Genomic DNA, 27,665 nt, shown 5'->3' with positions numbered 1-27,665 from the left:
AGCCTGAAGGGACCTCTTGCGTTCGCCCGCTGCAGCCTCCTGCCGCTGCAAGCCGCTTCCTCCAGCGCCTGCCTGCAGCGGCGACAGCCAGCACCGATAGAGAGGCGCCCCTCCCCCGCGCCGCGGTTTGGGGGTGATTGCATGACTGGGGGAGGTGCCGTTCCTCCTGCGGGCGGGCAGGGAGGGGGGCACGTTTACCCCGCTGCAGCTGTTTACCGCGCCACCGGTCGGCGCACGGCTCGCTCGCGCCATCCGCTTGGAGCCGAAGACGAGACCAAAGTTGCAAGGTACATGCCCTGCGCCCGGGGTCTGCAACGCTCTACTGAGCCCTGGCTGCCCGGCTCCGAGCTGCTCGTCTCTTGTGGCGGGCTGCGGGTGGCGGAGCTCGGTGCATTGCCCTGCCTGGTTCTGAGTACTGCCTCTCCGTGCAAGGGTCTCCCGGGTAGGCAGCGCACAGCCCGCGGCACTGTACTGCTTTGTGCTGCGCGTTTCATTTCTCCCCCCGGCGGCTCCGGTTGCATCATTGCTCCGGCGCCTCGCCCTTCCTGCCTGCCGGGCCAGCCCTGGCGCCGGTGCGTGCTCCCCACTGCAGGGCCGCGGAGCACGCCCGGGATGACTTCCGGGCGGCATCAGACCCGCAGTCTCCATAGGAGCAGCATCCCTATGAGCTGAGCATGGGGCCCCTGCTGCAAGCCAGCCCGCTCCCCCTCCTGGCCTGGCCCCTGGCTGCGGCACCCATCGGCACGGGCTCTTCTCACGCTGGGGGTCGCCCTGCAGGGGAGCCCGGGGCGGCGTGAACCCGCCGGCAGCCGCTTATGCAACACATCATCGATAACCATCCGGACATGGCCACTGCTCTGCTGGCGGGCGAGAAGCTGAAGGAGCTGATCCTGCCCGGGCAGCAGGACGACAAGGCCGGCTCTCTGGCGGCGCTGCTGCTGCAGCTCAAGCTGGAGCTGCCTTTCGACCGCGTGGTCACCATCGGCACCGTGCTCATCCCCATCCTACTGGTCACCCTGGTCTTCACCAAGAATTTCGCGGGTAAGCGAGCAGGCGCCGCCCGGCTGGGAGAGGGCTGCCCACAGCGAGACCATTGGGTGGTGTCCTCTGGGTCCTACAGAGCAGTGACTATCGCAGGAGGAGGCGTGGTGCACGTAGGGGCCACTGACCCACAGACAAATCAGTGGGGCCACACTGGAGGGAGAAACAAAAGAAAAAGAGAGCTAGAGACACTCCCTTCACTCAACTCAGGTGCCTGCTCTTGCTGTAGCCCCACAGGGTGGCACCAAAGCTCAGCCTTCCCGTGAGGCTGGAGCTTGAGCAGCAGCTGGTCCCACTGCTGGGTGGGGAGAAACACCTCACCCTGAGCCTGATCAAAGTAAGCCAGGAACTGGATGCGTTTCACCAGCCATGGTTCCCCACCCCCGCTCGAGGCACTCCCCTTACTCCTGCAGGCGGCTTTACCCCACTAGGTCTGGCAGCCCACCTGTTTTTGGAAAAGGGTGATTCCTTCTGCTCAGGGACTCCTCTGACCTCCAGGCACTTGCCAGAGTTGTAGAGAGTTTATCCGCTGCTGTGATGCCACAGGGCAAAGCACGTGTGAAAAGGAGCTTGGGGCAGCCACTGTAGTTGCTTAGTTTGTTCAACAGAGGCTAAGCTGAGCTACCAAAAATTATCTGTAAAAATATCTTTCATTTGCAAAGGCAGTAGTGGATTGCCTGCCTGTGCAGCTGCCCTGGTAGGTGAACAATGGTGATTTTATGCCTATATATGCCTGTATTCTGGGCGGCCCTATTATGAAAGTGACTATTATTTGCTCATCCCCTAGATTACGTTACTGTTCAGGGCATCAGGTTTACATAATATTTGGTCTTGCCCAAAATGGGGCCAAGCAGACCACCCAGCCCACAGGACAGATGGGGTAATCACCCCAGGACCTGTCCTTTGGGGGGAGGGCCTATGCTTCAGTGGGATGTGGGGTCCAAGGTGGCCTGGGGCTCAGGTGTCCTGGTGTTGACAATAGCAATCAACTGGCCCTAGGCCCCCCAGTCCTCTTCCCCACCTCTCCCTCTGCATTCCTTCACCACCCCATTCCTGCAAGCCCTCACCACCACCACCCTGCCTTTTTTCTGGCTTCCTACTGTGAGCAGCTCCAGGAGCTGGTGGGATGAGCTGAAGCCAGGCTGCTCACTGCTACTGGTGCCAGGCCACCCTAGACCCTGCTTCTGCCAAAGTGCAGGGCCCAAGGTGGTTGCCTCAATCTGTCCCATGGATAGAACATCTCTGAAAAGAGAAGCCCAAACACTGGTGGAGCCAGGTTCTGATTTTTGGTGTTGTACTGGCACCAGAAGCCCATATAACTTGCTCTCTGTGGCTACTGTCTCTTATAAAAATTGGTATTCAGGCACTTGTAAAAATTTTATTTTCAACTAGATTGACCCTAGCATTCTTTTCAGAGCCTTTATGGTCTATGAAATCAATCCATCATATTGGACTTTGGATACCAGGGATGTATAAATTGCTATGGGTCTTTTGAAGTCATGAGTCCCTCTAGTATCTTAGGTTTTGAAATATTGACTTGCTGAACAGAGCTCTTGAGCCTTTGTTGTGTTAATTTGCCCGCTGGCACAAGTGATCTAAGGCTGCACAGCAAAAATCAATATGAAACTTTGTTTTCTAAAAATGTGAGAACTGATCGTGCAGTGTGTGCCTAGTAGGGATAGTAGGCAGTGTTGACTGAACTGGAGTTTGGTCTGAGAGATCATGACAGGCTCAGGCCCCTGTTGTACATGCATTGGACCTGACTTGTACAGCTCTGTATCCTATGTTTCCTAATTGCATATTCATGAACTATATGAAGGATTAACCGTTTGACGCATTTTTTAAAAGAGAAGATATTTTCAAAGTTACAAATTAAAACAAATATACACCAGTTTTTAAACTTATATTTATGTACCTGAATAGTGATATTTTGTGCTTCGTTTTTTGGATGCTCAAGTACAGCCACCTTAATGGAGCCTCATTTTTAGAAAGTGCTGAATGCCAGTCCTGTGAAAATTAGCCTCCTTTCAGTCACCCATGTCACACTGGAATGCAAAATCACTAGTCGCTTTTGGAAACCATCACTGCAGAATTTAACAGCTTTAAATTCTCTTTTCCTCTGCTTGGCGTGGAGGGATACAAAATACTGCAGAGCCCCACCTACCCAGTCCTGTAGAAGAGATACTGCACTCTTAGCATGATCCTCCTTTACTGCAAGAATTCATCTGTGTGACATCTGCAGGCTTTCGGATGTGTGGGCCTTAAAAGTAACCTTCTGAAGGAAAGGGAAAGAGTTTAATAACTTACCCCTGGATAATACGGACTTCCCAGTAGAAATCTATCCATGACTTAACTGGTGAAAGGAGCAGTAACTCACTTCCATGTCCACAGTCCTCTCAGGGCTTGTTGCTCTCATAAAGGTCAGTTTAGTGGGTCTAGCGAAGACTCGCTAAATCAACCACTGACTGCTCTTTTGTTGACTCCAATACGCCACCAAAATGAAAAGTAACCATAAAGGAAGCTGATGGAAGAGTATCTCCCATGGTAACTTGACCAAACATACATCTATTCACATAGTTGGAGTTGTGTAGATTAGGTGGACTTTGTCCCATAGTGAAGACCTGTCCTCAGAGAAAGTGTTCCAAGGAAAGCCATGTGATTGAGGGAGAGGAAGGCTGGGAGAGTCTCAGACTGGATGTCACCCTGCTAGGATAAACAAACAAGTGCTGTTGATCTAGGAGAACTGCTGACATAAATCCTTCATGTTTCCTTGTGGCTTGAACTGTACCCCCTATACTCCTTTAATACAATAAAGGCTGCCCTTAACTCTGCAGCCTGCGGAACCTGTTTTACCCTGGGAAGATTTATGTGTCTGTCTCCTTAAAACAGTCAAACACCTTTTTCGATAGACCAAAACCAAAGTCATTTCAGTCTAGTCAAGGACTCTAAATACTAAATTCACCTGAGGATGACAAAACAGTAGCTTATGCTTATGCTAAAAGTAGCTTGTGCAATGTTGTAGCTAAATTGATCCCAGGGTATGAATGAGGTAATCCTTTATTGCACCGACTTGTTTGGATGGGCAGTACAGGCTTTAAAGCTGTGCAGAGCTCTGGGTAATTCAAACGTGTGTACCTTCCATCAGCCGGTTGGTCCAAAGGAAAAAAAATCCAAAACCATAAGACAAACCTCACCTCTCAGCACAGAGGACACCATTGTACTGTACTGGAAAAATGAGCCACATTCTACTCTCCAGTGATGTTACTGTGTTGCTTTAATGTGCCAAAACTCAGAAAAAGAGAACATAAAAAGGTGGGTGGAGGGAATAAAAGGCATTCAGGATGAAAAAATAATTCAGTGGATAATAAAACTGTAATGCAGGCTCTTCGTGGATTCGGTATAACTGAATTTTCTTTTTTGGGGGCTAACAATGCGGAATCAGAGCTTCTAATTACGAAGAACTCAGTCCTGCTCTCATTGAAAATGAGTAGCAAAACTCCCATTAATTTTAATAGGAGATGGATCAGACCCGAGTATTTTTTTATTACATAACAAATTACACTTGTTCAGAGATACCGTGCCTTGTGTTCACTAATGATCTTAGTCCTGCCACATTGTGTTTGCTAATGATCTTAATCCTGTTGAACTTATTGCTAAGTGATATTTATTAGTGCTTACCCTGCTTTCTAATGCTTGTATTATGCTTTACCTGTGTACTATTACTGTTGTTTTCAAAGTCTAGCTATGCTCTCCACTTTGGATGCTGCTCTATATCTTCTGGCAAGTTAGATAGTGGATATAAAAAATGTAATTTCTGTTGGCAAAAATGGAGTGGTTTTTTGCTGTATCTATCGCAAACACCATGGCACCTTCAGAATGCTGCTTTGTGCCCGTGAATGCAGTAGTTATTGTGTCAGAATAAACAATAAGAACTGATGCTTTCTATGAATTCTAATTCCTGTACGTAGTAATATCCAAGGAAAGCTACTCAAAGCAAATGTAATCTTGCTAAATAAAAAGAAACCTATGAGCAGATCTCTCCAGGCTCATGCAACCAGTACTTACAAAGCACTTGAGCACTGTGTATATGTAAGGTCGTTACACAGGTATGACGGGCTCAGAGCAATGGTTTCTTGCAGCACTTCCTGTTTAGTGTAAGAAAGTGCTGTATGAATACCATGTGGAGTGCAGCTGTGCCCCGGTACCATTTCTCTACTCCTGTACTTTTGCATGCAGGACCAAGCAGGGAGTAGATAAGACTGCAATCTAGTGGAACATGAGGAGTAGTATCCCCTGGGCTGGACAGCTTGCTTGTGCTATACAAGTGACTTGCAAAAGGGAGCACACAAGGAGAAAAGGTGGTTTTCCCAACATCAGCCCATGCCTCATTGGCCTTGAAAGTGAATATTAAAAAGCACAATTACATTTGAGATAGCAAGACAAACAAAAATGTAATGACAGAATTACTTAAAAGGCAATAATCCATCTCCAGTCTTAAAGATCATTACCTCTATTGCACAATTTAGCTTGTGCTGTAGTTCCCTGATGGGTAAAGTTATTTTATGATGTTACTACTGTGTTTATCTCATAAGCCAAATGTTTGTTTACATTAACGTAACTTTCTCTTTGTTTATCTAGACAGTTTATGTCACACTTATTGCCTTGGTACCTGAGTAATTTTATCTTTAAATCACCACTGAGAAATTAAGAATATGTTTTAGTGTTTTCTTCTTTATACTGGCATTTAAAGAAGGTTTAGTAGTTCACCAGGCACTGAACTAAGTGTTATGTTAATTCCCTGATAAAACCACATTATATGTGAGCTTAAAATTTTACATGTTACTTCCGCTCTAGTCTGCGCTGATTAGGCCTCAGTTAGAGCACTGTGTCCAGTTCTGGGCACCGCATTTCAGGAAAAATTGGAGAAGGTCCAGAGAAGAGCAACAGGAATGATTAAAGATCTAGAGAACATGAGCTATGAGGGAAGACTGAAAGAACTGGGCTTGTTTAGTTTAGAAAAGAGAAGAATTAGAGGGGACGTGATGGCGGTTTTGAAGTACCATAAAGAGGGTTACAAGAAGGAAGGAGAAAAATTGTTCTCCTTGGCCTCTGAGCAATGGGCTTAAACTGCAGCAAGGGAAGTTTAGGTTAGACATTAGGAAAAACTTCCTAACTGTCAGGGTGGTTAAACACTGGAATAAGTTACCTAGGGAGGTTGTGGAATCTCCATCACTAGAGATTTTTAAGAGGAGGTTAGGTAAGATACCTGTCAGGGATGGTCTAGATGGTGCTTGGTGCTGCCAAGAAGGCGGGGAACTAGACTTGATGACCTCTCGAGGTCCCTTCCAGTTCTAGTGTTCTATAATTTTATGAAATATGGAAGACTCTTCCTTCCATCAGATGTGCCTTTGCTGTCACTCTTTATGCATTTTAATTCCTGACTTTGTTTCAGACATAGATTGGTATCTCAATTCATATTTGTAAGATATAAAAAACTATTATTTAAATAAAATCCTTTGAGAGATAACATAATTTCCTTCCCAATCTTCACTGATAGATGGCAATGCATTGGGGGTGAAATTCGTTCTATGCAAAGCGACACCTGGAGGCTTTTATATTTTGATCTTGAGAGTGAAATCCTGAACACATTGAAATCAATACTAGTTTTGCTGTTGACTTCAGTGGGGCCAGGATTTCACTCTGAGGGCATAAGGTAGCACTTATGTGGTGTATATCATAACCCTTTTGCTGACCTTCTACAAAGAGGTGAAATTCACCTTTTGCTTCAGCTCTTCAGGACAATTTCAGGAGAGGCCTGTGTACAATTGCTCAAGTATAGGCCCTTTTATGATGTCGTTACTGAGATTACCAGTTCTTTAATGTTTTTGAAATAAAAAAATGATTCCTAGAAAGCAAGTTCCCCAGAGGGTGAGTCAGTGGCTACACGTAGCATATTTGTAATTGGCACAAAATAACTACAGTGGGGATACACAGGTTTCTAAGAAGATAGTTAGGTATCACACTACCAAAAAATCTGGAAGGTTGAGAGAGAGTCGAAGGAACTGGAATGAGCCTTTTCCCCATTTCTGACCACCCCCCCACCCCCGCAAGACTCAGGCCCCTAGAAAAAATTATCTTTATACAGAACTTAATTCTACTCCCACTGGAAATCAGTGGGCATTTTGCCTTTAATGGGAGCAGAACTAGCCTATGGTTCTTTGACTGAAGGGGTTCGGATTTGTATTTTAGCTGGATCTTACGTTTGTGCTCTAAAATGTCAGGACTTGCAGCCTTGTTTACGAGGATTCATAAAACAGTTCTTGAAAAGTCCACTCCAGTGGAGTTGTAAGTAGTACACAGAGGGTAACAAGTCCAAATGCACACAGCTTGTTGGCCCAGAGGAATTTCCTTATTTTCATTCTGTGTTTTCCTTCAGGAATTATTGTCTGAAACTTAAGGACAACAAAAAGATTTTTTTTCTTTTTAATTTATGATGAAAGCTGCCAACTGTGCATATTTGGACTCTTTCCTTTATTGTCAAAGGTATTTGTATTTCTGTCAAAATACAAAGGATGTCCCTAGTCTTGTTAATAAGAGAGTTTAATACAGTCATACCCCAAGATACACCCATTCGAGTTATGAGAATTCGACTTTATGAGGAGTTTCATTTAATACCCCTACTTCAGCTTACGAGGCATTTCTTTGCATTTACGAGGACCGATTTGGAGGGTGGCGGCTCTGGTAGGCAAGCACTGAGGGGATGGAGTCGGCTGCGTTGGTCTTGACGAAGAGGCCATGCAGGGGGGTGGCGGCGCGCTGCAAGAGAGCGGCAGTCTGATGCAAGGAGGTAGATTTGTCTGAGTCCCGGCGGTAGATGAGGCCACTCTGTGAGATGTGGATGCCGGGCGCGCAGCCCATCCCAGCCCCGCTGCTGTCGCTCACCCCCCAGGCGGCTAGGGGGCCGCCGCCGCCGCCCACCCTGTGCAGCTGTGCCTCAGGCACCGCTTGCCATCTGTGGCGCTCCCTCTCATTTAGTGCCTGGCTTGCCTGCCGCTGCCGCCTCAGCTGCTGCCAGCGGGGCCTCTCTGCCCTGCTGCCCTGCATGAGAGAGGCATCACCCCTTGCCAGTCTGGGGCTCCCTGTGCCTGCCTAGCTCCCCACGTGGCCAGCCCCTGGCAGCGCCCCCTCCCCACTTAACTTAAGCTGCGCTCAGGCCAGGCTGCCTCCCCGTGCCCTGCTCTGTCCTGCCCGCCCCCTTGCACTGGATTTAATGGGATTTGGAGTTGTTTTAGCATAAATGGGTGCACATTTTGGGGCTCAGGAACGCATACAATTTTTTCCCATTGAAATTAATGGTAATTACAGTTTCGACTTATGAGAATTTGCCCTAAGAGGGGTTTTTCAGGAACAAATTACCCTCGTAAGGAAGGGGAAGACTGTACCACAGTTTTCAGCAGCTTCATATGTATCTCTTTACATGGTACATGAACCTTTAAAGAGTCAGAAACCTTTCCGTTTCTCTTTCCTTAACATTTCATACCTACAGGCCTGATTCTTTGCTGTCTACATCTAGCTATGTTCATGACATATAAACAGAGAAACGTGAGATAAACAACATAAGTACACCTGATGCAGGGTGACAAAGTGCCACTACTTCTATTAAAATTCAGAATAACACAGAGATGCATAATTTACCCGTCTTTACGTTGGGTTGGCAGCCTGCAAACCAATTGGTGCCAGGTCTAGAATCACATATCCCTGCAGATACTGCTGGCCTGCAAGCAGGACAGGAACACCCATGAGCATTTCAAGTGATAGTTTACAATTTCAATACACTTTTCAGTAGACCACTCTTGTGTAGTCACTTATACCTGTGCAAAACATGTGCAAAATACTACTACTGGCTTGTGATGGAGGGATCTGATTAGGTGATATTGGGCCCCCAATATGCATTGGTAAAAATAGCTATACATGGTTCCAGACAGCAGATAAGCATGCTGTGAGGCTATAATTATGTGGTGCCATGTATGCAATTTACATGCTATTTATTGGTGGCTTTCCCTATTTGAGATGTCAGAGCACACTGGATTAGTATGTTCTTATTACTAGGGGGTTTTCAGTTTTTCATTTTAAAGTGACAATTTTGATGTTTTCTTACCAAATTAGAATTTTACTGCCCCTGCCTTATCTCATCTGCATCTCTTGACACATTCTTGGAAGAATATGTAAAGAAATGATAAGCCACCACAACACTCCATTTAATTGCACACTAGTAAAGTAATAATCAATCTGTCCCAAAGTTCAGCAGTCATTTTGGATTTGGTATTTCTGTTTCTCCGATTCCAGAGCTGTGAAGTTTGGATCTAGATCTGAAGAGTCCCAAATGCTCAATATATCATATGTAGTCCGGTCCCTTTTACAATGTCTAGAATCAAAATGTTTCAAGCTTGAATTATACAAACCTATGTTTAATGTAACTTTGAAGTGTATCATTTTGTGTCCAGTGCTGTTTTAACTCTCCCTTTAGTTCCTCCTGTCTTTAGCCATGAAACCCATGGACCTGAACCTCACCCACAAATAGGTGTAGATGTACATGCCCAGAGGACATGTGCAGAATAATTTTCTTCATTAGCAGGTGCTGAAGTTGTTCTATTGGTAGTTGCAGTATGCTTCACAGGACAGTCATGAGTGAGAGGCGAGTGAGGTTACAACTTAAGATGTTACTTCATCCTCCCAGACACCAAGTTCTTCAGCCTACTTTAGATTAGGAGGATTTTGGCTTAGTTTGTGTTTATTTTCCTGTGTGGTTTAAATATTAAAAAGAAAAATCTCCACAGAACAGGTCAGGCCTGGTGTTAGGCTGCTTATTCAGCCAATGATCTCGTTGAGGCCGTAGGAGATTTTCTGAGTAAAGCACTGAAGAGCGTGCTCCAAAAGAAAAATGAAAGCATTGCTGCACATACTACATTGCATTATAGCTGTCATGGTGTTGAAATGTTTGATTTCTGATCCATCAGAGAAAGCTTAAAGGTTAGTGATGGAGTCCAAGAATTGCCAAATCACATCCATTATCTTATAATATACACTACCTAGTGCTTGCCAGTCACAGTGAATGATAATTTTCATATTGCAGTCGACTACCCTGTGTTCATTTTTCTTCTCAAAGCTGTTAAATACGTCTGATGAAGGAGAACATTGGCAGCCAGTTGATTTACGTTTTGGTCTAAAAGCCAAGCTCTGGTGTTGGCCTTCATATTAAATTTATAAGTGGATGCCTTCAAATACCAAACATTGTCATAAATACTGTATTTCTATGTCTCTTAGCAGTTACCTAGTTCAGCCCTCTACCACCCTTCTGCTAGAAAATTCTCATGAGGAAGTAATGGAAGGAGACAGTAAGTTATATGACTGATGAGTCAGTTCAAGTTTTATGTTTTAATTCCTGATATGCAGTCATTTCTGTATAAATGATGCTTATTTCACTGTGTTGTACAGTTTCTACATGATTGCAGTGTCTCTTGCTGCATTTCATTATCTGGTATGTTTTAAAATTTGTTTGTTGAGGATTTATTTAATACACAAAGAGGTTATCTTTTGTGGTATCTCTGATCAGCTTTTCCTACTACTATTCCTGCTTCAACATGTTACATATACTCAGTCATCTGAATTATAAAGTGGCTTTTAATTTTAAGTGTTTATTTTCAAAATTCTCTCTCTAGTTGCACCTAGAGGAGCATATAGCAGTAAAGTGTAAAAGATGGTATTTTTATTATTAGTGCTACGAGTACTGGTCCAAATTCTGTCTTGATTACATGAACGCATATTTGCCCATAAGCAAAAAGGTGCAAAGGACTTGAGCAAGTGTTTCAGTCCTACTTAAGAGCTACTTACAACAGGCTCTTAGGCCCTGACTCAGCAGATAGGATGGCAGGAGTAGCAACGGGCTTAAGCACATGCTTACTTGATTTGCAGAATGAGAGACTTATGCAGGATATGAATGCTGCACAAAGTCTTCTGCATGCTGTCTGCACAGAGTAGAATTTCACCCAAAGGCTAAAGATAGTTCACAAATAAATAGGGCCCTACCAAATTCATTATCCATTTTGATCAATTTCACAACCAGATGGTTTTAAAATTGGTCAATGTCACATTTTCGTGTTTTCATCTGAAATTTCACTCTGCTGTAGCCTCGGGGGTGCCAGCCCAAAATAAGGTTATGGAGGGCCTCAAAGCTGATCTAGGGATGTTGCTGGATTGCCACCTTCAGTTCTGCTCTACCTTCAGAGCTGGGCTCCAAAGGCAACAGCCACAGACCTACCCGCAGCTGGAGGAGATTCAGGGAGATGGAGATGGGTTGGATCTCACCCTTGCTTTGGCAACAGCCATGAAGCTTCCTGCAGTCAGGGGAAGACCTGGAGGTGGGTGTGAGCTCCCCCAAGAGAGGCAGTGCAGGGGGAGATAAAATCCCATCTCTCTCCAGCCCAGTGGACTGGCAGCTGGAGCCCAGAGAATAGTAGGAGCCCCTCAGTCCTGCCCTTCCAATAGCTAGATTTCAGAGGGGAGATGTAATTTCACAGTCCATGATATGTTTTTCATGGCTGTGAATTTAGCAGGGCCCTGTAAATAAAGGATGAATACAAGCTGGGGCAAGCACAGGCACTTAAACTTTCTGTGTCGGGGCTGGAGGAGCTTGCTCTGGCTGCCACAGCCCTGAGGCTGGAGGAGCTGTGTGCCTCTGCCAGTTATGAGGGAGAAGATGTTCATAGGCCTTGCTTGCCCCCAACTTGTGCATGCCCATGCTTGTCATGAGGAAAGGCATAGTTGTCCAGCAGATTTCTTTCCTACAGTCAGAAAACAAGTCTGAGGAACAGTGTGAAGATCACACAGTATTTCTGGAAGGGACATGCAGTTGTCTGTCCCGAGTTCTAGTTCTGAGAAATGCACAGAAACATGAGCATCCCATTCTTCTCAGGGGCCCATTGTTGTGGTGACCCCGTCTGTATTAGTCACAGCCTTGCCTTCAGGTGTCAGATGCATGCAGCTGAAGACTGAAGTGTGAATGAGGTGAACTTTAATGTACACTTGCAGACAGCTGAAGGACTTCATATTGACCTGAGTTATCTGTATTGTTAGATGCTGCCTTACTCAATAGTGTTATTCAAGAGGAAAACGTGGGTAAGTAATAGTGATAGGATGGCCGAAGTTCCAGGAAGTTCATAGACTAGGATTTTAAAGCCACCTGAGGGCTTTGAAAGCCTTATTTCCCTTTCACTTTAATAAGAACTTGGCGTCCAGGTGCTCTGAGAAAATCTCAGTCCATATTGTATTTGAGACGGAAAAAGGCTTCGGAAAGAATCCACGTCGCCATTAAATTGTCAGCATTAAGATCTGTGTGGGGCATGAGTAAAAGGTTGTTTATGTAGCAGTGTTATTGTAGATGGCATATTATATGGTAAATTGATATGACGCTGTCAGATTTCTTTGTACCTGGCTGATCCGAAGATAGTCTCTCCATTGGTTGACTGTCCTTTGGATCAGACCTATATTTATGTACGCTGAATGTGATGTACAGTTCTTCAATGGAACTGTGGCAGCAGCTTTTCTCACAGTCACAGAGACTTTGGGAAGCTGAGAATTATTTCAACCAATCCCCTGAGAAGTCCCAGTCAGTGTATGTTATGGAAGGTTAGAACCCAGCCAGTGTTCCTGAGTCACTGTCATCTGAAGACACGTTTAAGTAATTACTTGCGGTTATTTTTTTAATGAAGGGGCAGAATACATTTAGAAGCTGAAAAGTAGCACGGCCTCTTTCCAACGTGTATAGCTGGAGGGGTGGGCAGAGCAGTTCAGGAGGGCAAGAGGCATCTACAGTGCATCTATGATGCTACATGAGGACATTCTCATAGTACTGCACGGAAATTTTTCAAAACCCAGTTTCTTTATATACAGAGCAGATAGTTTTGTAAATAGCAATAGTCTAGGTCTTCCATCTCACCTTCAAGTAAAAAAAAGGCCCTGCTAGAAGAGATGATAACAGTAGCTCCCCTGTGAGCTCACTTTTTGATGTTTGTTTAGTTTATTTAAAAAACTGTTGCTATTTTTGAACTATATCTGGGCAAAAAAATGTTTCATACAAACCAACTTTTATACCTCCAATCACAATTTTTCATAATTAAAAGAAAGTGTAAAATGGTGCAACAAATGCAATGCTTCCCATCACTTACGTTGTTTATTTTTTTTTATTTGATCTGCTTAGACTGTGGAACTAGACTGGGCTGCATATAACCAGTTTTACTCTATGCTCAGAGTTCATTTCATGGGATTTGGATTTTCATGGACAATCACAGTTTACTTGCATGCATTTGTGTGGTGGTCATTATTAATGAAGCCCAAATACTCAAAAGTATTTAGTGTCTTAATTCTCCCTGATTTCAGTGGGAGCTAATTGGCTAAATAGCTTTTAGGATCTAAGCCTGAGTGTTTATACAATTGCTTTGGATTTTTGATTACTCTTTTTAAATTGCCAGTTTTTAAAAAATGGTTTTTGTAAGTTCATTCATTTTTTTTCTTCACTTTGAGTGAAATTCACCTCCAGGAAGAAGGTCTGTACACCATTTAATTACTCAAATCAGGGCTTAATGAGGAAATAAATGGTGCATAGCTCTCTTTTGGTCCTTGTGCATAGGGTGACTTTCCTTGATTATGCTTTTGAGTTATGCTTTTTTCCCTAAAACCCGACCGTCTCTCCTAGTAGGCCTGATACTGCCTCTTAAATCTTTACATCATGGAAATTCAGTTCACAGAACAGAAATGTACATGAGGTTATGAAGGTGAGCAATGTTACAATGCCTGTTTCCACTCACAGAGTTCTGTATAACACAGGAGGAAATGGTTGAAGCGGGAGGCAGCAGTACATCACCGTAGAACATCTCTGTACAATGATATTATTGTCTTGCACCTGGTCATTGCATATCAGATGACAGCTCATTGTTGGAAGAATGTCTCCCCATAGGGAGCAGTCTCGGGCTTTTAACTAGGGATTTCTGGCACCCCCCGCTACCATAACGCCATCTATTTCTGAGCTAATTCTCTCGCTCTGGGCCTCTGCATTTCACTGAGGATCCAGATAAAAGTATTTCTCTTCCGTGGGCTAAGGTAACTCCCCTGGGAGAGGAATCACAAGGCGCTGTTAAGGCCTTCACGCGTCATTCTCTGCTAAGTGAATTTTAGCATGTGCAGTATAGTTAATTTTAGAAAAGTTAATGTCTATTGTATGTAATTAATATTTTGTAAAACAATACTCTCCCCAATAACTGTATGTGTATGTTACTCATGTAATGATAATGTAGGGCTATGCTGGGTGCACCTGGAATGTATATAAATAGAGAAGCAACACTGCACAAGAAGATACCCACAATTATAAACATTGAGCCTGCTTCTGCTACCCTTATTCACCTTCAGTTGTCTGTGTGGGTAGCCCTTTGGCTATTAAACATCAAGACTACTTATGTACATCATATGCAGTATGGGTAAGGCTTGTAGAATCTAGGACATTATGAACTATTAGCAATAGGGTACTTTCTTTTCTTGATTTTTTTTCAATTATTTTTCTTTTAAACAGACCAACTGGATCTAGGAAAAAAGGAGACTCAATGTCTGTACTTAGGCTTTCTCATCAAGAGGGAAATTGTGCCTCAGGAAGAAAGCTGAATCATCAGACTTGGAGCCTGAATTCTGAAGTGGAGAACAGTGCTCCTAAATCCAGGTAAAGTTATTGTGTTTTTTATTAATTGTAATAATCCTTAGACTTTATACCACCAACCAAGGGCCAGGCCCTAAAAACACTTATGCATGTGCATAAGCTTACTTACTGACTTAAATAAGGCTACAGATGTGATAAGAATGGTGTGTGCGAGTTGTTGCAGAAATTGGCCCATATGTGGAACTTACATTTTCATAACTGTCCTTCTTGAGCTCCCAGTGAAGTCGGTGGAAGTTTTATCATTTACTTCAGTGGTACCTGGATTTTACCCAATATTTGTTTAAGTAATACCTATGGTAACAGAGTTATATATGACTTCCCTGTACGTTACTGGCTAGGCAATGTAATATTGCAGTATACTGAACTTTTTAACCTGAGTAACATTGTTGTTTTTTTACAGAGAGAAGAGGATCCCGAGCTATTTTCCTTTAAACATTGCATTAAAAATACCAAAAAAAAAAAAAAAAAGAAAAGAAAAAGTCAATTGTCTTATAATAAAATACTTTGGTTACATGCTTTATTGCGCATTTATTCCCGAGTTGTGTACCAAGTGTGCATGGTGAGTGAATGATGTATGGTTGTGACTGTTTGATTGCATGTAAGTCGTTACTGTGATATATGCGCTGTGCGCATGGCATGGTATGCTACTGCACTATGGTAGATCTGTCGATGTACTCACTGAGTCCACAGAGCTGCTCATCTGGTTTATCTAGCAGAACCTTGTGTTTTAGTCTTGCTTAATGCACATGTGCAAATCTGGATTGTGACTAATGTCTGTTTAAAGCAATGGGTCTTTACTGTGTTTCCTAAAGCCTATCGATACTGTATTTTGGAATATGTTTATGTAACATTGCCTAAGAAGGGCTTGATTCTGCAAGGTGCAAAGCAATTTGTGGAGTAGCTGAGTGCCTTCAGCTCTCTCTGGCTTCAGCATGTTACAGATTTAAGCCCCCTGGCTCTGATTCATCAAGTTTTTCATGCATAACTTTAAGAATGTGAATGGTCCCATGGACTTCCATGCATGTATGTACCATGCTGTTGTACACTAAAAGAGCTATTTGTACAAGTCCTGCTTACTTTTGCCTAGATTAGCATGGGTACCAACTTTTAGTTGATTTCCTCATTTTTAAATTATTACTGGTCACTGTATTCCTTTTTGCATTTTCTAGGTCTCCTTATTATTCAGTTGTCTGGTATCTTCCCCATTGTTGAATCCTTACTGAAGAATGTGAATTTATGAAAGTTACAGAGCAGGTGATTTATTTAGGGTAACTTCCAAAATCCTTAGCATAAATGGGGTATAAATCTTTCATTGATAGAGTCCTGCCCTATATTTAGTTTGTAAGGTTTGCATTTAGGGTGCGAATTGGCTATGAAAGGCTATTTATTCTTATATTCAGACAGTTATTAATTATTACTTGATTCCTTTTTTCTTTTAAATATCTACTTGACGCACAATCAGTATATTTTCCCTATTCTTAAAAATACCTCTGATATTGCTTATAATAACCACTCACAAGCTTGACATCGAATGGCACTTCCTTACATAATTCTTTTCTTACGTATGCCATCTTATATGTTAGACCCCCCACTCAGCGAGGTGCTCAGCCATTCCTAATACTAAGCAAATCATTTGAATCCAGTTGAACAACTCATGGCTTAAAGTTAGGCACATATTTAAGCAGCTTGCTGACTCTGGACCAGTGGCGATGTTCTTTCAGGTGATGCACATGTTTAACATTATGCTGCTTGAGTAATCCCACTGACTTCAAAGGGATTGCCCAATGTATAAAGTTAACCCCCTGCTTAATCCTGCACACTCATTATGGCAGCGTATAGAGTGCATGCGCTTCCCATATTCATAGTACTGGTAAAAATAGCAGTGAAGGTGGGGAGGCGCTGCTTAGGTGAGCAGAGTTAAAATGTGCCTGAATCCCAAGGGCATATACCCTATGCAGTTCTCTACATGCCCAAGCCTCCCACATGTACGCTGTCCTGGTCTACCTGTGGTGGAGTCTTTCCTTTACCACAGGGAAAGGCTCTCACAGTGGGGAAAGACTCCAGCAGCTCCCTGCAGTGGGGAGAAGGTCTGGCAGCTCCCTGGTGCCAGAGCCTTTTACTGCTGTATGCAGGTATACGCCGCAATGTGGATGGAGCACCTCTTTCACGATGGCATATAGCTAATCACACCCTACATGGCATATGCTGCCACCATTGCTGGATATATCGCACATCTTTTCAGGAGCAGGACCTGATTTGTTTACCATGTAGTTGTCTATGAGAGTTTAGATGCCAGTATTCAGTATTTTAGGTCTCATAGAAAGAAACTGCTTATTATAGCTGAAATTCACTCTTTAAAAAATTGTAAAAACTGCATGAACTTTGCAAGTAACTACAAGACCGAAGAAAGAAAGGTGAGATCCTGCCAGCCTTGATGGTGTCTCCTCGACACGCTGTAGACAAGGTCACTTATTTAGTACTGAAGCCCTGAGCACTGGCTGTGACTGTTCCCGCAATACACTTTCCCCAGGGGAGGGTTTTTAACTCCTGGGCTTTGGAGTCAAAATCCAGGTTGGATGATAATATTTTTTATTACCTAAAGTTTTTATTGTTCCCTTCCTCTCCTAAAGTCTTTTATATAGTGTTGCTCGTGGCAATGACTACATGTCAAGTGATGAGTTGTAGTGATTCCTTAATATATAGGAGCCATACCTGGCCATCAGTGGGAGTTCTGCTATGGGGACCAATTGCAGGATGTAGAGTTTGTAAAGTAAGGAGGGATCTCCCCAGATAAAAGTTGCTATTACTGTATATCATAGAGGCAAATATAATCTTGCTTAACATGTTAAGAATTTTTAATTCTTGATTGTATTGCATAGTTCCAGATGTACATATATTTATACAAAAATCTGGTGTGGTTATTTTAACTTGAGTGAAGAATTCTGCAAGACCTAACCAAATCTTGCTGATTTTATTGGTGCAAGTTGTCTTAAGGACTTCAAGAGTTACTTACGAGTCAGTTGAGCAGGATTTGAGCTGTTATTTGCATATGCAATTTGCATTGGACAAAGGCAGAGCTGCCGCAAATGGCAAAATGCAGAAAAAATTTGTTTAAAAATATCAGAAGAAAAGGCCATCAAAGCTCAGCAGGAAGCAGACAATACACTTTATCAAAATAAACTTCCAGGTGGTACCTATCCATTGTTTGTCCAATCAATAATTCTCCTAAAGACTACAATGCCAAGGGGGTTTTGTGGGTGTAATCAAAGCAGAATTTGGCCCTTGGTCTTCAAAGTGTTTTTCCTTTTTGAACATCTGGGCTGAACTTCAATTGCTGGCATTTCAGTCAATGACATTCTCTTATCTGGGTATATAAGCTTGGAGGCATAATCAGTGCCTAGATGGGAGACTGTCCCATACCATTTCCCCCAAAAAAACAGATGCCTCTTTGGGGTGAGATTTACTACCAAGGTTTTGACCACATGGAGTTATTAAAGATCCTGTGACACTTTTTGCCAGTGTATGAATGTGTTGTCCCTGGTGTCCTGACCAAATTTCAGCTGGGTTCAGCATCTTCCTTTGCTGTGTTTCCTAAGCGGTGAAGAAGTATTGATGTATGCAATTAAGCGGGCACTGCCTGTCACTCCAGAAGGGGCAGCATTTTAGTGATGGCTGGGGTGACGACATGAAAAGCAATGCTGTAGTGGTAAAAAGAATTGGATAAACTAAGCTAGCTCCATATTCTCAAAAAGAGAAGTGAGCAAATTGTTTACTTGTGTTTTATTCTTGACTTTACTACTGGTGCAATGGGAACATTTTTAAAGCGGTTTAAGAACTCGCACAATGAAAGGTGATATATAAATGTGAGAAGATTATTGTTACTACAGAGCTAAGATGCAGTAACTAGGCTTATATCTGACCCAGTGCTGGAGCTGGGATTTTAACGCTCTTGCTGGTTTGTTTTGTTTTGTTTGTTTGTTTGTTTTTTGTTTTGTTTGTTTGTAGGGGTCATACTTTTACCTGCCCAGAAAGTACTTTAAGATGGATAATGAAAAAAATATATTGAGTCTGGATAATTTCAGCAGGCACGCAAGCAGCCAGTTCCTTCTTTTCTGTCTAAACCCAGCCATGGTGGCTGAAATTACAGCCACCCTTAGGTGTAAGAGTTAACTGAGTGGGGTTGCCTCAAACCATCCTCATCATAAAATATGGTGATCTAGACACACACTACCACTAGCTTTGCAATAACTGAGAGTATTATAAGGTACTGATTTTTCTCCATCATCTGTGATTTACTCCTGTTTCAGTGAGAGAACAATCAGGCCCATAGAATACATATCCTAGCATGCCATGACTACATAGGTCCATTTAGGTTAAACACAGTTGATCATTATTCATTTTCTAAATTGGTAAAGTATGTTGCACCAAGTTCACTCCTGAAGTAACTTCCTGAAATAAGTGACGTTACACTGGGTGTGAGTTTGGCTCAGATGTTTTAGAAAATATATTTGTAAGAGCATTCCATTCAGTAGGCTGTATACATAGCTTATTCCTTGCTAAAAATGTACTCAGAGAGGTTGGAAGTCTTGGCTCCATTGCAGTCAATGGCAAAATTCTCACTGACTTCAGTGGAGCCTGGATTTCACTTGCGTATGTATTGTGTTTCATTAATTAAATGCTACATCACTATTCACAGCAAGCCTGTCCAAATAATAAATATGCCAAACAATACATTAGTCTTAATCAATGACATCAATAAATGAAACTCCAGTTAAAAATAGTACAGTGTGCTCAGTAATCTTAATGAACTACAAAACTCCCACTTCACACTGAGAGCACCTGAAAAACAGGCATTTAACAGTGGAAGAGCTAGCGAACTTCCACAGGAGAACTCTGACTTGCTTTACTTGACAGGATAAACTTGTATTTGAATTCATTTCTAATGAATAAGACTCCTCTGTTGGGTTCCAGTATCATAGTGCAACTCCAGATTTTTCTCTCTGACCAATGTGAATGAAGTGGGTGCAGGGTAAGGACTCCTATAAACGATCTGTAGAGATTTGCTCCTTTAGAATACATTATACCTGATCCAATGCCCATTAAAGTCCATGCAGAGCCTCCAAAGAGCCCAGTTAGATGACAGAATCATCATGACTCTTGACATACATAGAAATGCCATTATGCTCTTTCCTGTACATTCTTCCCTACGTGCTGCACAGAGATGTAGAGTTTGTATATTTAAATGATTATACAAGAGTATACCACTTCTTGTGCCAGGTTTGAAATATGTGCCCAATCCGTGGTGCATGCAGATAAATAAAAATGCTACGTATGTGACCTTTAGTTGTGATTGTCTTCATTGAATTGCAATTCCGTGTTGAAACATTGCAATAGTTATCTTAATTGTGGGACCTCAGTGGAACAACAAAAGTAAAATACCAGTGTTCCTAATTTATTTCGTAACACCTGCTGGTGCATGGATCAGAATAAATGCAATTGCTTTGTTCAAGCAATTGTATACAGTCTGAACTCTGCATGTTTTTTGGTCCAGTACACACTGTGACCTAACAGTAATGGTCACATAGTTTGCTACAGAAGAAATTGTTTTTCTCTGAAAGAAAGAACTGGGAGTGACAGATGTGGCTTAGCGCATTTAAGATCTTTAAATACATTTCTGGGTATGAGAAACTGCAGTTTGTGCCTGTACTACTTTTTAACTGAAACTTTTCTTCCATAGGAACCTCCTGGATCTCTAGAAAACCTTAATAGTAAGGTAGTAACAACAACCAACCCTCTGATGGCAGGAGTTGGAATTTCTCAGCACGCATCTCCCATGATTGGTAGTGGGATGCAATGTTTGCCAAAAGCAAGGGAGCCAATGAGCATTTTCCAAGTAGAAGCAGGTGGTAGACGCTGCAGCTGGGATTTTTTTTTACTTGCTGGAATTTGGTGCTCAGGTAACTAGAAAAGTACTCAAGTAAGGAGACTCTGGAAACGCACTAAAATTAGTCTAAATGAGAAGTTGAGTAACATTAACATACTCTTCTTAAACTGCCCTCCCTGAAAGGTTGGAAGTGAATCATTTTGAAGTACTGTTTTACTTTCTTGCATTTGCAAAGGGACTTTATTACAATGAATAAGGCTTATCAAATTAATTTAATTTCTATTGTTGTTTAATAGCATTTATTGTAACTGTTCCACCCAGGTTGGTCGCACCTTAGAAACTACTCTTTCTGGCAATGCGTCACTTCAAAAAAACCCACAAACACCTAAAAAACTAATCTGAATACTTACTGGGCTTCCATGTAACCAGATCAGTGTATGTGCTTGTGTCTCTGGATCCTTCCACAGCAAATGAGTACTCTTTGGTTTCCCTTGCAAGGCTCAGTAAGTTTGGCAAGTAGGGTCTTTTTTATCTCCCTACTGCTGCTACAAAGATTAGAGTGTCTTTGTGCATGTAATTTATGGGGAAGTGTTTAAATACTAGATGGAAATAACTCTCAAGGAAAGTTATAAAGACCCAGAAGCCTTAACTGACTCTTAGAAACCCTTTAATCCTTTGCTCCCAGGTTGAGTCCAGGTTGTGTGTACATAATGGAAACAAGCTTGGTGTTCTTGGCACATTTTATATTCCAGAAGAAAAATATTTACTTAATGTGGATCAGGTTTAGCAACTGCTTCTTGTAATGCCTGTCAAAACCCTGTAAAAATTTACTCCATGCATAGTACTCTCTAGATCAATTTCTCAACCTATTTTTTAAGTATTCCTTTTTTCAAAAAAAATATAAGTACCCCCGGACTTCTCTTGCATACCCCTAAGGGTACATGTACTACTGCTTGAGAAACACAGGGGTGAAGTAATCTGAGGTCTTAAAACAAGTACCATGCAGCCTTTCCAGATTACTATGTAGTTTTCAAGGGTCACATTTGTTTTGCATTCCACCAACTGACATCTCGCTTAAAAACTACTTAGTTACAAAAACATGCAACAACATCACAGAAGACTACTACTGAAAACTTGCTGACTTTCTACCATTATATTATCAAATACATTAAATGAAATAAAAATATTGTACTTACATGTAAGCATAAGGCATATGAAGCAGTAGAAACAAGTCATTGTCTCAATGAACTTTTAGACTACTGATGTTACTAGTATTTTTGTGTAGCCTATTGTATAACTAGACAAATAGCAAGATGAGTTGATGTACCCCCGGGGTATATGCACCCCTGGTTAAGAAACTGCTCTATATACATACCATTGAGCTGACATGGATACAACACACGTTTTCTCCTCTAAGAGCATGTATAGATCAAGGGCATTATTGTTTCATTGTGAGTAACTAACAGCACTCCCATTTTCACTAGACTTTATAGAATATTTTAGTTGCTAGTCTTCCAAAATCTTTAGTAGTAAATATCTGAAGATAAAATGCAATATTTATAGTGCTAACTACACTGTTAGCCAGACAGATGTTCTGTTAGTGTATCTCCATTGAAAACAAAGAAGGTGCACTTGAGATGAATTTGACCCAATAGTTAGGTGATATTAAGTTTAAATTTTCTCTGTCATGTTCAGTAGAGTATTCCTCGCTACTGTAAATTTGCACAGGATAAGTTTTTTTGCCTTCAGCTAAAACTAATTTGGCCATCTTAATATTTCACTGAAGAGAGTCATATATTATACTTATTTTTATAGGGAAGTCATGTCATTTTGAAATAGCAATATTGGCGGCTCTACAATGGTTTTGCACTGGGAGTGGTAGCCAACAAATTTTATAAAACTTGTTTTAACTTTTCTAGTTTAGATTATTAATTCACTTCAGACAGATAATTTTTTCTGGGGCTTGTGTAAACGTGCAACGTAGTTTGTAACTAACATTTAAACTTTGTGGGCTTGATGGTTAGCTAAAGAAACAGTAGAAGAAAATTGATATAATTTGAAATATTTATTTTACAGAGCACCTTTTGTAGGTTAAATGCACAGCAGTGACTTTTCTCTCTGTTATACAGAGGAGCCAATATACTGTTACACACCCCACAACTTCACCCGTGACCAAGCCTTGTATGCCAGAGGATATTGTTGGACAGAACTAAAAGATGCCTTGCCAGGAGTTGATGCCAGCCATTGGCCCTCCTTGTTTGAGCATAAGTTCCTTCCTTATGCACTATTGGCTTTTGCTGGCATAATGTACATTCCAGCTCTTGGCTGGGAATTTCTGGCCTCCACCAGACTGACTTCTGAGCTTAATTTTTTGCTTCAGGAGATCGATAACTGCTACCACCGTGCAGCAGAAGGGCGAGCACCAAAAATAGAGAAACAAATACAATCCAAAGGCCCAGGAATCACAGAGAGAGAGAAAAGAGAAATTATTGAGAATGCAGAAAAGGAAAAAAGCCCTGAGCAGAACTTGTTTGAAAAATACTTGGAAAGAAGAGGGCGAAGTAACTTTTTAGCGAAACTTTATCTGGCGAGACATTTATTTATCATCTTTTTAAGCATTATACCAGTTACGTACTTATCCACCTACTATGCGACACAGAAGCAAAATGAGTTTACGTGTGCACTAGGAGAGCCTCCTGACAAAACCAGCAGCTCCAAATTGCACATCAGGGTGAACTGCAAGCTGCCAGCTGTCCAGCTGCAACGGATAATTGCTGGAGTAGACATTGTCCTCCTCTGTTTTATGAACTTGATCATTCTTATTAACTTAGTTCACCTTTTCATATTCCGCAAGTCCAACTTCATATTCGATAAACTGAACAAGGTTGGAATAAAGACCAAGAAACAGTGGCAAAAATCGCAGTTTTGTGACATCAACATTCTAGCAATGTTTTGTAATGAAAATCGGGACCATATAAAATCCCTGAACCGCTTGGATTTCATTACAAATGAAAGCGATCTCATGTACGATAATGTGGTGCGTCAGTTGCTCGCAGCCCTGGCGCAGTCAAATCATGATGCCACACCAACCATGCGTGATTCAGGGATTCAGACTATAGACCCCAGTGTTGATCCCACAGACATTGATGCTAATGAGCAGCTTGTTATTAAGAGACCGAGGAAGAAGATGAAATGGATCCCAAGTAGCAACCCACTTCCTCAACCCTTCAAAGAGCAGTTAGCTATTATGAAAGTTGAAAACCACAAACCTGAAAAGCCGAAGCCCGTGCGCAGGAAAACAGCAACTGATAGCCTCATTGCTCCTCTGCTGGAGTCCTCCTCCAAAACCGCACAGCAGTCTTCATCTCACAAAACTGACTCAAACACCATCCCCAGCACAGGCAATGAGAAAAAACATATCCGGCACTTTTCCCTGGATGTTCAACCATATATACTGAGCAGTAAGAAACCGAAGCCAGAGATTCAAGTCATTGCCTCAATGCCTACATCCAAAAGCCAAGAGGGTGGATTTTTAAACCAAGAGGAGAATGTCGTAGTTCATGTCACCTCGTCTCTCAAAGGTACAATATGTCATTGCAGTTCCATGTCAACAGCGATAAACTGAACAGGCCACAGTTTGGAGTAGCCATCTGTTGTAGGTTTGTTCTATCTCACTAAGTTTCTAAACAGCTAATAATGTAAGAGCAAGGAGACTTCTGAAATGGGCTAGATAGAATTTCTGCTTATTTGATTAGGAGCAATAGAGCTCTGCAACATGTCCTTCTGCCTTGCAGACATTTTGGAAGTAGGAATAGATTTTTACATGTCATTTTGAATTTGGCCTTATGTAAAATGTCATCCATTTTGCCAGAAAGAGAGGCAAGAGTTGTTTCTGAAGACACCTCTCCCCCACTTATCTTTCAGTTCCATTTCATAGTAAGGTGTGTCACTTATTTTCCAGTAACACAGGAGCTGCCATGCTAAAGCAAAGCAGTGTTCCATCTGGCCCAGTATCCTGTGTACGACATGAGCCAGTGCTGTCTACTTCTGACGAAGGTAGAAGTGTGGAAAAAACTGGGCAGAAGGTAGTTATGGAACAGTCTGCCCAGAGGAAAGTTCCTTCCTACCCCACTTTTGTCAGAAGATGTCTTGGGCCCTGAATTCCAAGGGTTCCAAAACTCAGATTATTGTTCAGTTTTAATCCTTAATATAAATTTAAATTTCCCTTTGAAAAATAAGAAGTTGTCTTCTATGCTCAGAATGGTGCTGTGAAGAGGAATATTTTAAACGATCTCAGGAGGCTGAGATGCTATGGTAATGGGGTCCATGTCGCTAGGCAGCTTGGTAGCTATTTGTTTATTACAGTAAGTGATGGATATGAAAGAAGAAATATGCAGATGGAGCTATCAAAAACTTTGTATGTGTAAAAGAAATGCCTCTCCATTCCTTGTACCTCCCCTGATACACGGCTGCTCTCCTGATACATGGCTACTCTCAGCTCACTGCTCAGCAAAGAAGCGATCTGAGGTCTAAAAATTTCTGTCACTTCCAAATCCTTATGTTCCTTTCTGGTGTCCTCTAATTCCTCATTATATGTGTCCAGGGCTTCCTACAGTATTCTTCATCCAGAAGCCTGTTGTGACACCATCTCCTCGAAGCGCGTGGGGTTTTCTGGTCTTGATTATCTTTACTTAAACCAGGGTTTGGAGAGAATCATAGAATCATAGAACACTAGAACTGGAAGGGACCTCAAGAGACCATCAAGTCCAGTTCCCTGCCCTTTTGGCAGCACCAAACACCATCTAGATCAGTGGTTCTCAAACTTTTTGGCATTGCACTCCCCCTTTTGATTTTTGAGAAACCCTCATGCCCCCCCACTTTTTTTCCATCATCCAACCCCCCTTTAACAAAAAATTCAATTTGTAATTTAAAATAAACACAAACTTGATATAAAAATGTTATTTAAAATTAAAAATGAGTAACAAAGAAAGCCGTGCTAGTCTATATACTACCAAAACAAAAAAGCAGGCAAGTAGCACTTTAATTTTTTTAGTCTTTAAAGTGCTACTTGACTGCTTTTTTGTTTTAAAAATGAGTACAAATAGTGTTTCTTGGCCTCTTGCAGGTGCCTGATGCAGCCCCATCTGCCTGCCCACCTAAGCCCTGTGCTGCCAGAGCCACCCATTCGAGCTGACTGAACCACACACTGACAGAGTCAGCCACCTGCCTGCCTGCCAGCCACCAGGGCTCAGCGCTGCCAGGGCCAGCCAGCCACCTGCCTGAGCCCTATGCTGCCAGGACCAGCCACCAGCCCAAGCCACCCAAGCCCCACGCTGCTGGGGCCAGCCACCCACCCATCAGCCGCCTGAGCCCTATGCTGCCAGGACCAGCCACCAGCCCAAGCCACCCAAGCCCCACGCTGCTGGGGCCAGCCACCCACCCATCAGCCGCCTGAGCCCTATGCTGCCAGGACCAGCCACCAGCCCAAGCCACCCAAGCCCCACGCTGCTGGGGCCAGCCACCCACCCATCAGCCACCTGAGCCCCACGCTGCTGGGGCCAACCGCCCACCCACCAGCCTGAGCCACCCAAGCCCCACAAGTGCCCCACCCAAGCCCCTCCCCTCCTCCAAGCCAGGCACCCCCCAGTCCCCCATCTAACCCCATCCTTCTCCCCTCTCCAACCCATGCTCACGCACCTTTCCAGGAGGCAGCAGTTTAAGTTATGAGTATAAAACAATTACAGCTGTTGCTTTTATGCCCACCTTAAACCCCTCCCCAGGATGAATCCTTCAAGCTCTGGAAAGAAATGTGTATTGCTAATGCACTGCTGAGCTATTTCATTTAGAGCAGCAGCTTTTTGGTGGGTGTCCCTTTTCTTTTTAATTCCACTGAAAATATATTCCAAGTTGCACATATAGGGATCCCTGAAGTTTGTTGAAACATTAAATCATAACCTTTGCAAAGCACTGGCTAAAATCTGCAGGAAAAATATTAAAACGTCCCTAAATGCTCCTAAATTGAGTTTTGTTCATTTAATGAGGATGATTTCATGTAGGCGATGCCTAGAACAGAACTTTGAGTGATATTTATGAAACTTGTTAGTCACACTGTAATGTGCGTCCAGGGCTATAATCTTCAAAAGGAAACATTCGCATGAAGGAGGCTTACATTTCTCAGCGTCCAAATAAAATGAGTATATTGGGCCCAATCCTTCTCCTACTGAAATCAGTGTTAAAAATCCCATTGATTTCTATGGCGATGTCTAGATTCCAGGCTTCTGTCAGGCACCCAGAGGTCTCCCGACAGAAGTCTGCCACTCTGGGAGCCTTCTGCCAACATCCCAGGCACCCTTGTTCCACGAAGAAGAAGGGATGTATTGGCAGAAAGGGTGTTCCCAACATTTGGCCCTATATAGATGGGCTAAATGTCAAGAAAGCCTCGCCTGACAGAGCTGCTGGCAGGAGATACACAAATGTATTATGCAATTTGCATATCTTTTGCTGACAGATCTCCTCAATCTAGACATAGCCGATGGGATCAGGATACGACTATGCAGAGAATTAGTGGGGAACATAGACTATCTAATGATTTACTCTTTATTTTCTTTTCTTTCAGTTACCCCACATCAAGAAAAAGAGATTATGTACTCATCTGAGACATGCAGGACTGTCCCTGCTACTGGGGCTTACCTCTCCTGTAATCACAATCATATAGCGACAACTGCTGCTGCAACGAATATAACTCTGAGCCATGTCAAACCAGAACCAATAGCTGCACTGAACCGTAACCCTGCACACCCTTTGGTGCACGTCAATACACTGTATGAAGATCATGAGGAAGATGTACCCACCCTTATAGATAATAGTATTCAGTCACCAACTGATGCAGGGGAAATGCTCTCCATACCTACCCCAAAGCAGATAATGATGGCAACATTTGAAGAACCCAGGGCAATAGTGAATTCTGTGAAGTACTAA

The 27,665-nt window shown here is 42.7% G+C and overlaps 1 protein-coding gene across 1 annotated transcript; it reads left to right on the top strand.

The window, feature by feature from the left end:
• Window positions 1–588: 588 nt before the first annotated feature.
• On the top strand, window positions 589–27,665 carry PANX2 (pannexin 2). The gene is made up of 3 exons (XM_074984129.1): window positions 589–1,041; window positions 22,817–24,268; window positions 27,304–27,665. Exons 1-3 carry the CDS (start codon window positions 816–818, stop codon window positions 27,663–27,665), a joined length of 2,040 nt encoding a protein of 679 aa, XP_074840230.1. The 5' UTR covers window positions 589–815.

This window comes from Carettochelys insculpta, chromosome 1 (assembly GCF_033958435.1).
Source record: "Carettochelys insculpta isolate YL-2023 chromosome 1, ASM3395843v1, whole genome shotgun sequence".
Lineage (NCBI taxonomy): Eukaryota > Metazoa > Chordata > Testudines > Carettochelyidae > Carettochelys > Carettochelys insculpta.
The sequence above is the reverse complement of the archived record's forward strand: the minus strand, read 5'-3'. Positions and strand labels throughout refer to the sequence as shown.